This window comes from Ostrinia furnacalis, unplaced genomic scaffold, assembly GCF_004193835.3.
Source record: "Ostrinia furnacalis isolate ACB-3 unplaced genomic scaffold, ASM419383v2 OfSCF0182, whole genome shotgun sequence".
Taxonomy (NCBI): Eukaryota; Metazoa; Arthropoda; class Insecta; order Lepidoptera; family Crambidae; genus Ostrinia; species Ostrinia furnacalis.
In genome coordinates, this window is record NW_021130421.1 from 37,251 (window position 1) to 47,326 (window position 10,076).

The following is a 10,076-nucleotide window of genomic DNA, read 5'->3' on the forward strand; positions in this document are numbered from 1 at the left end:
TGCAAAAACACATCATTCCAGACATTTCAGTGATCGTCGAGATAGTGCTAAGTAGATTTTATAAAAAGCTTCAAACATAATTTAAAGGCGTACGAGTTAAAGACGGAATAATTTTAGATTAATAAAGGGAATAATTATAAGAAGAAAGTAGGCTGTTAGAAGATGGGTAATAATAAACAGATCGAAAATTCTAGATAGGAATCGCAAGATAAGGAATGTTCTAGAAAGCCTCACTCCAACTATAGAAATCGAGTAACGTAACGACTTGGAATAATAAGGGCGGAAGTGGGAGTCTGCTTCAATGAATTCGGTTTCAATATCCCCCTTCTGCACATCTGACACCAGGACAGGGGATGAAGAGGGAAGGGTACTTTTGAACCCCTCGGGCCTGAAGAACAATTCGTAGTTTCTTTATACACAATATTATGAACGACGCCGTATCATAATTATGCGTCAAAGCATTTGTGATTGTCGGCCGTCGCACCATATTTATTTTTATATGGCTAACTCTAAATAATATTTACCTACCTATCTCATTGGTGTGGAGATACTAGTGGGACAAATAAATAAGCTTCAAAAACAAAATAACGTTTTACTTAAAATCGGTTGTATTTACATTTCGTCCATTGTAGAAAATCAATAGTGTTCAACATCACAAATAAATAAAATCGTACTAAGGTATTCACATAGTCGTACATCGTACACAATATGCGACAGCTCATTCTTACCACAAAATGAATGAAAAGGCGGGACAATAGGATTTACTCGTGAGGTTATTTTTTTATTGATCTCAATGATAGTTTCTCTAATCAAAAATAAGTTTGCTCCCTTTGGTATTCAATCGCCGATGGAATATCCGCTAAATGCATTTCATAAACGTCTCAGCCGGGGCCACGAGTTACGTAACGTCAGTAAATAAATGTATTCCGAAGCGGTCGTAACATCGCGCCTCCCCGCGAAAGACTGAACGGAGTGAAAACTGATCAACAAGAAGTATCAAAACACTCGTAATAATAACGGCGTCTAGTTGTAAGGACGCGCGTTCGCCGCGCGCGGTTCCATCGCTGGTTCGGTCGACATAGGCGGTGAGACAGCGGTGTAAATCGCGCGACGGGTGATTTTCCACGCTCGGGGAACGCGTTGGCATGCCGTGGTACGGGGCAGGCGGCGGGCGCGGCAGACGCGGGCCGGGGCGCGGGGACCCACGCCGCGCGGCAAATCGAACGAGGCCACGCGAGCGGCGGCGGGGGAGTCGCCCCCCGCCTCACCCGCCCCACGCCACAGCTCCCTTAGCGTCCTTTCATACAAAATGACGTTACTTCCTAAACACTAAACTTTAACCTAGGAATCTCTTATTCCACACCGTGAAACACTGGAATACCGAACTGAAGGTTCTAATCCTAATTAACAATTATGGACAAAAATTACAGGCCGGTTTTATAATGTTCACTATCGCGGCACGGCGACCGTCGCGCTCTCTTTATCAGTCGTTCGGAGAGCCGGTGGCCGGCGTGCGATGTACGCGAGATAATGGTAAAATTGTGATGTTTTTCTAATAAACTGTCAAGTGAAATACGGCAACTCGTCTCGTCAGCGGAGGCAGTTACTGGCCAAAGGATTCGGCCGCCCCGTACCAACCCGAATACCCCGTGAACGAGCGTCAATCTCAACCCACACACTACCACTAATATAATAATTATTAAAATTCATTATCTACTTTCGGTTCATGGTGGATTCGAGCAGTACGAAGGAGTGTTTATGAAACTGAAACATGACAAGCTAGGTTTAGCGGAAAATAAAGATTTCAACCTGAGTGCAACAATCACACTATGTTACATGACCGATTATAAAATCACAGGCTTCACTTACGCTAAATATGTACACACAAACTCTCATCAACAACAAAAAAAATGAAGAATTGAGCGTTGTGACTTAATTGCTTATTTGCTACAGGTTGTCCAGTAAAACTGTGTCAAGCAAAGTCCTTAGAACCCCTAAGGGATAACCGAATCATTCCCATGGAGGTTTGTTTCTGTAATTTTAGAATTATTATCAAATCTTGACTTGGAAAATTCATTAGACATCATTACGATAGGCGTCCTTTTCCGAAAAATATTCAAGATTTGGAAAAAAAAACGAAAAATAACTCAAAAACTACAAAATTCGCGGAATACACATTCGCGTACTCCTGAAGAGTTCCATTTTGGACTTACGCTTAACGCTAACTTATAAGGGACACTCTGTATAAGAATGTATTATTACTGCCGTACGAGTCTATTTCTAGTATGTATATTATATTTTATTATAACAATTGGATATTCTATTGTAGAAAAATATCACAACTTCACCATTTGACGGGCTCACAGGTAAACCTAAATACAGAGTGGGTTTCACTTAGAATAAAGTTTACTTTCGAAAACACATTTGTACATTTCATGACAAAATTCAACATTCTGCTAATTCTTAATTAATTATACACTCGAATCGACGAGCCTAGAAAAGTAAAGATACAGCTTCGGTATCAATCAACTTAAACACTGTAAAAATTGAAAATCTGCATTGGATTCGACTTAATTAATTACATTTGTCATTTAAATAAAAGTGCACCCGTTTGAGGTGGGAGCGACGCCGGCCCCGCGTGTTCTCAACTGTTGAGCGGTGACTCGGGCTCGCTCGGCAGTTGGGGCGAGGCGGGGCCGCGCGGCGGGCGTCACGCAGACCACTAACACATCACTGTGACATTGTCCTTATAGAGGCACTAGCCGTATTACGCGTCATCCTCTTCTTCTTCGTCTAATAACTCTTCTTCCACTTCCTCATCTGTAACAAACAAACACCCATCTTTAGAAATACGACTTTTCGAGAAGACAATTCAAGCAAGTTATGCACGCGCCAGAACTTGTAAATTGGAGAAACCGTTTTTTCTCACGGCAATTTTTTTGACAAGATTTAAGTTTGTCAACAGCTTTATCAAACAGAGATAGGTAATCAAAAGGTAACCTGGTTGTTTATAGATTACAATATACGACATGGGCAATATCTCAATTTTGCAATATTGGGTAGATTTTGACCTATTTATGGTATCAACATTTTTTGCGTGTGCAACCCATATGACTGTAACGATGGAATTACTAGCCGACGTGAAGCAGTTATATTGAGTTGTCGCGACCTTTAAGTTGCCGGCTTTTAGATAGTGCATAATTGCATGAACGAGTCATGTATCTACTTTAAGCAATGCAATTTATCAAGCTGTTGATGCATAATATGTATCTACTGACCGTTACCTTCGAGATCGTCGTCCTCTCCCTCTTCTAATACTTCCTCGTCTTCTTCGCCCTCTTCCCCCTCGACCTCTTCGTCGTCGTCGTCGTCGCCTTCGCCCTCTCCTTCTAGATCTTCCTCTTCACTGTGAGGTTCATCATCTCCACCGCCTCCATTCTCCTCCTTTCGCGCCTTTTTCGCCTCGGTTTGTTTCTCCTATAATATGAAAGACACAAGACTTAGTTGCATCCTGAGAAAAAGTTGCACACTTGTTTACGTACGCCTTGTGACAGTGCACCTTGACATTCAAGATCATGCAAATAATAATACTGGCTATTAGCCAATCGATTTCCAATCTAACCTAACAGATAATTTTCGAGAAATGCGCTTTAGTTACGCGAGATATAATGAGGCGCAGGTGACAAAGATTCGTAACGATAAAGAAGCGTGGGTCATTAGTTGTGTGGGGGAAAGAGCGCCGAACAACGCGGGCCGGCGCCATACGGCCTATTTTCCCGAGGCAAAGTCAATCGCGGTCACCGCGCATATACGCGCTCAAATTGAGAAGCCGTAAAGGCGGGGAGCCAACAAAAAAACCTACAAAAGTCATATAAAATAATAATACCAGACACATAATTTAATTTCTATTTGTTGTTTTAACATGAACGTAACGATTATAGAGCGTTCCCACTTTATTTAATGAATTACAGCTAACGCCATGCGTCCTCGAGCTTGGTATGCAGGTTAGAAAGAGCGAGCGAGATAGTAGATAATATATTCCCACAGTCAACGAAATTCTGTAGTTTTCAGGATTTCCCGCTCAATTCGTTATCACCGAGAAACGACGTGCATATTACCAAGTGGCTAGCTGCCTACTTGTGGAACAAAGGAAGCGTATATTACATACAAAACACCTACATGCATGCAAATAATGCCGGGTCATTGACTAGTTTTCAGTATACATGACAGAAATAAAATAACAATTGTGCAATGAACGCTAACATAGTGGTAAAATCATGGCACACGTGATTTTCGTTGCTTTATTATGTAGTTACATTGAACAATCTATGAGATAAAGCTAACATTTTCGCGGTGACTGACAATCCGGTGCCTACTAAGTACTGACATTTGCCGGCCATATTACCCGTCCGTCTAGATAGCGTCACGCTATCATGAACAATACACCTGGGAAAGTGTAAAGCTACCGACCGTGTGCTATAAGGTCAACGTTGTAAGGTATCAAGACTTTAGAAGCAACAACATGTCGATCTTTTATAACAGCATTCTCGGAGGCAGCGTACGTTCTCGCGCCATGTTTTTTTTTTCTGCCAAGGTCATGCCTTAGTATCGAAAACGGGTAAACAAAGCTACAAGACTGTAATGATACTCGTGATACGTTAATATCGCGCGAATTTATTGAACACAACACCATAGGACATCATGGCATTGACTCATCGATTACCTCACACTCTAAAATGCTTAACTCGTCAGAAATGACATCCAAAAATATGCCGGTTCGGTGGCGTTAAGACTTGCCAGTGAAGCGTCAATAATTAATACACCACGTGGATGACTCTACGGATCTTTTAGACATAGGGAAATTAACGTACTAGAGCGTCTACTACAGCGTTCAATAAAATGGCGAGCGATTAAACGAATACATTTGTTTGACATGTGCACTCACCTCAGCTGCCCTTTTCGCTCCTTTCAGATCACTTTTCGCGTCCGACTTCTCTTCGCCGACCTTGTCTACGGCCACTTCACTGTTTTTTTCATTGGTGCTCATGATTGTTCTGAATTTGATGTGTTAATTACTAAAAATAGTCAAGTTGTTTGATTGTCCGGATCCGACGCGCGACTGACGGAGCGAGTGTGCGGCGAGATGAGTTTGAAAACGAAGATGGCGCGGGCTTCTACACGCCTCGCTTCTGATTGGCCAAGCGCGTCGTCCATTAACAAGCTAAGGCGAGCATGTGGGTAAAAACGATTTAGTTTATTTTCATTATGATATGTTTTGGACTTGAAATTCTGAGCTCATGTGGTTTTAAAACCAACTCAAATTGTATTAGCAGCCCTATTTTGCTAATTTTGGACTTATTATTAACACAAACTTCAAATGTTTGGTCACGGCGGCATACGTGTAGTTCCAAATAGTAACACTGAGTGGCGCTGGGCTATTGCACTGTCAATTTGTCGTAAAAAGGCGGGAAACAAAAAGTTATAGCATCGTTTACGTGTAAACAACAAAAATATTACCCAATTAGGTCAAGAGATCATAAAATATTCAGAGAAAATTCTTGTCGTATTAATTATGATTAAATAGCATTCTTATATTATTTTTAAGAGTAGAATCGAATATACATTTTCTATTACATAAAATGAAAGAAGTTTAATATTTAAAATTATCATTTATTTACATAATTGGGACTAACGTTACATCTTTTGCTAAACCAACTCATCGCACCTCTTGAGTAATGATAAAAATAATAAATAAAAGTTTACAACAATCAGTAAGTTATGTATGTAGTATATTAAGTTCCAAGTTGAAGAATTTCGTCAAAGTTTGAACATTAAATAATTTACAAAAATGCTGTCTCTAAAAATCTGCCTTTTTTGAAAACTAAGGATTTTAATAACTTGGAAATGTTTGGATCTTGTATTATTATTTATTACACCTCGTGACTCTCGTGAGTGACGTGTGTTAAAAATAATCAATTCTAATTCACGACATCGCCGTTAAGAAAAGTTAAGCATCTTTAAAATGTATCACATCAAAAAACTAAAAAATTGGTTTATTATATTTAATTAAAAAAACCTAATGCGTTTGCGTTGCACGTTAAGTAGGTACATACGTGTATTTTTATTATAAGTATTAAATTTATTTATTAGTATGAAAATAGAACCATTATGCATTTGAGATTGTTTTCTTGAAAAACAAAATTGGTGTAAATAGGTAATTAATTATACTTTAAACAATTACGATTGACTAAATTATTAGTGTGAATTAAAATCGATGTAACGGGCGCGATATCACACAAAAAACTCGGTGTGTTTATTTCTATTGCTTATCAGAACATGGTAGCACCTTTAAAACTTGTCAATGTCCTATACAATAAGGATGATGACTGGGTAATGAAATCGAAATTATATTTTGTCCGTCAGATAATAAAAAAATTTTGGAGACATATTTTTTATTTATTTTCATTATCGAATAATTACAGTATTACCTATAGGGTCATTCCATCGTTTCGGGTGTTACGTTCGTACACACATATTCAACAATTTCATGTATTTTGAAATAGTATTTTAATAATGTTAGTGCCTTAATCTGTCCGTTTTTAGTTGTTTTATCTTAATAATAAAGTTTGTACAGCTTAGAATGTAGGATAACGAAAATATGAGTCGAAAAGTGTGCGTTTCGGGCGTTACGAGATTTTGCCTCTATGTTCTGACTGTTGCTGCATTTACTCGAAATTTAGCGAATTTTCTTAAGGAAGCATACCTAAAACTTACAGGACTTCTAAAGTATGACATTTACAAACCATGTAACATACAATCACTGTTAAATAAAACGTTTTACTATTTTTTTATAAATTTTTTCTTTGTTTCGGGTGTTACAATGGTTCTGTTTCGGGTGTTACGAGTACGAAAATTCAACTCGTTTTATCGATAAAATCGGTGTTTTATTAGTCTCTAGGTACTACAAAATAAGGAGTACAACAAATAAACACAAATAGAGCGAATTCTGGTTTGAAATTACGAAGCAGCTTTTTTTAAAAAATATACAAAGTTTAAGTTTGATTTTTCCTCAGAATATAGCTTTTTCTATTGTTTTTGGCTTGAAATAGCATTACTTTAATTTCTAATTACGATATTTATTAAAAATGTCAAACATCTACACTTTTTAGCAATACCTTAATTTTAGTGTTAAGTCGACATTTCAAAAAAGTCTTAAATTGAGAAATATGACTCCTTTTCCGATGACATCGCTAGTGGGAGGTCAAAGGACCCTCACAGTAATACTTTTTCACTTCTCCAAGCAATATACACACATTATGGACATATAAATAAAAATGTAATACCCGAAACGTTTCGGGTGTTACAGTTTTTAATCAAGAAAGAAACATACTTAATTAGTATCATGCTCAGATATTAGTTACTATTTGAAATCATTACTACCATGACCTTACTTTTACCAAATATTGTTACCCTAATCCATGTGTAAGGTACAATAATAAAACAAATACCTGTTTTTCTGTTTCGGGTGTTACATCGCCGAAGTAACAAGAAAACACACTTAAAACTTAATGATTATCCATTTTTTTTGGGACTATGATGCTATCTACCAATACTATGATAAATACCCTCAAATCATATAGTGGCAAAACGGTTAACAGATTGATAGCTTTTTTAAAATCGTATTACCAGTAATTAGAGAGAAAATGATCATTCAGACAGTTGACTTGAGTATAGACTTTGAAGACTAATAACTTAAAAACTACATGTTTCCTTCAGATTTTTTTTTGCTGCACATTATAATTTGGAATGTGTACTTTCAAAATTCATCAGATTTAATGCGATAAGAACATATTTAGTTTTTCACCCTCGGTAACATTTGTCATGGAATGACCCTATATTGAGTTCAAATGTCGCGTGACGTCACTTTTGGGTAAGAAATCTACTCAAGCGTGACGTAACGCGCCATTTCAACTCGATGTAGCACTGTTATTATTTAATTATGAAAGAAAATAAAAAATATTTTATTAGTCTAATATTTTCGAATTATCTGTCTGACGGACAAATAATTGAAATTTTGTCATCTAGCCTATTATTAATGATTTTTTTGGAGTTCCGTACCTATAAAAGAAATCCTTAACAAATAGTTCTTTTCACTTTTCTCTGCAGAAGGTTTTGAAGCACTGGAGGAATAAGTCCAAATCAAAATATTGTGTATTTTGCTTTTTTTTTGTCTTACCATACTTTCCTTCAGTGTTAGTATGGGAAAATAGTCTTCGATGCAAATTGTTTGAATTAAAATCCGTTTTGTATTGTTTTTTAGGCGTTCAATTGACTTATTGTGTCAAACTCTTCATTTGTTTTATTTTCTTAACCATTCATAAAGTTTGTTTGCAACAATTTATTATTTTTTTCAATACTATTTTTAATATTGCTTTTACTTTCCATGTTTCGGCTGGTTTTATTTGAGGAACTAAAAAAAATTATGCAAAGTAAAAAATAATACATTTTCCTAAGGAAGGACTTGTTTACTCGTCTTGATTAAATAAGTTATAATAAAGAAGTCTGGTTAGATGTTACGATTATATTCTAAAAAACAAAATCATTGAACCCTGTATTTTTCAACTATTAAATAACAATGGCATCCGCAGAACAAGTGTGTATTGCAAATTTATACAGGGCGAATGAACACAATCCAACTATTTATTTATAATATGTATACATAAATATATTTTACAGCAAAAATCTTTATTGAAACAACAATTTAATATAATAAAATGATAATCAAACATAAAGCAATATACTTACATATACTAAAACAGAATGCACTACTTTTAACTATAGTAAATAGGTTGCTAGTTACCAAAAATACTAATTTTGATTGCCCCGAAAACTAAAAGGTTAATGTTAAGAAATAATAATTTAATCACATTCACAAATGTTAGTTCGAAATATCTTTCAGATTTATATATCACAGGCTTGCGAAGGTTTTTTTTTGCTATATTACTCTCATAACAAATCAACTAACGATTACACCAGATAATTCGTAAATCGCTAGAGATACTAACGTTTTATGGTTATTTAAATTCTTCCCACTAATACCAACACGAGAACAAAACGACGTTATTTTACATAAATGTAATGTTACCATAAATATTAATATCTATTACAAAATACACGTGCAATTATACTTCTATATATCTAAAATAGCGGCATAACAAAGTAAAAATACAGCACTGTACATAATTCCAACAATAGTGGCAATATTCTCTAGCATAATGAAACTAAACTCAAATATGAATACACTCAAAAGTAGACTTAAGCCTGTTTTGTTTGCCTAATTGGCCTAAACATTTAAAATTCAATTGATTGCTGGTTTGAACTTATTAAAATCGAGTTTTGAACATCGTTCTATCGTGCCTTAGAGCTCGTACAAAGTCGTGTAGAGGGTAAACCCAGAAATGTTTCTGGTAATTATCACATAAATTTGCCCCTTGCGGGATTCGAACTAGGTTGTGCTTTTGCGATGTGAAGCACGAACAACTAGACTGCCATCACGAAACATTAACAACATCAATTAAAGTTTCATCATAAAATTCTAACCATTAACATTCTTAACAAACGACAGTGACGTTAATTTACATTAATTTGCCAATACCCATTAATAGATTAACTCTAATTACATTTTTGTAACGACTATCAAACTCAATATGGGTGACAACTTTAAATTAAAAAATTCAAGGAATTCAGTGCTGTACTTTACGTTAGAAACATGACGAAATCTTGTCATTACAGTCAATCAAAGATCAATACAAAAGTAGCCACAGAAAATTGAGTCCAATACTCTATAAACGTACGCCCCGGGATTGACCGCTTACGTGTTCTTTGAGGTATAATGTAACTCATTAATAAACGTCGCGTTAAGACCCGTGTCTTACTATTTTTGTTCTTTGAAGTACATAATAGACATGTTGACACCACCAATCAATTGACGTACTTTTTAAAACTGTCAAAACGAATCTCTCCCATAGATTTTGTATGGCGCTACAAGCAAGTGACGTCACTATTTTGTCAACTCA

General features: G+C 36.2%; 1 protein-coding gene across 2 annotated transcripts; it reads right to left on the reverse strand.

Moving 5' to 3' along the window:
• Positions 1 to 587: 587 nt before the first annotated feature.
• Bacc (nuclear regulator Bacchus) lies at positions 588 to 5,153 on the reverse strand. Of its 2 annotated transcripts, none has more exons than XM_028305522.1 (3): positions 4,946 to 5,153; positions 3,285 to 3,477; positions 588 to 2,820 (listed from the first exon to the last, which is right to left on the reverse strand). In XM_028305522.1, the coding sequence occupies exons 1-3, from the start codon at positions 5,045 to 5,047 to the stop codon at positions 2,768 to 2,770; spliced, it is 348 nt and encodes a 115-aa protein (XP_028161323.1). In that variant the 5' UTR covers positions 5,048 to 5,153; the 3' UTR covers positions 588 to 2,767. The 2 variants fall into 2 exon arrangements, with proteins under 2 accessions (XP_028161323.1, XP_028161315.1); XM_028305514.1 differs by having other exon boundaries at positions 3,279 to 3,477.
• Between the last annotated feature and the right edge of the window lie 4,923 nt (positions 5,154 to 10,076).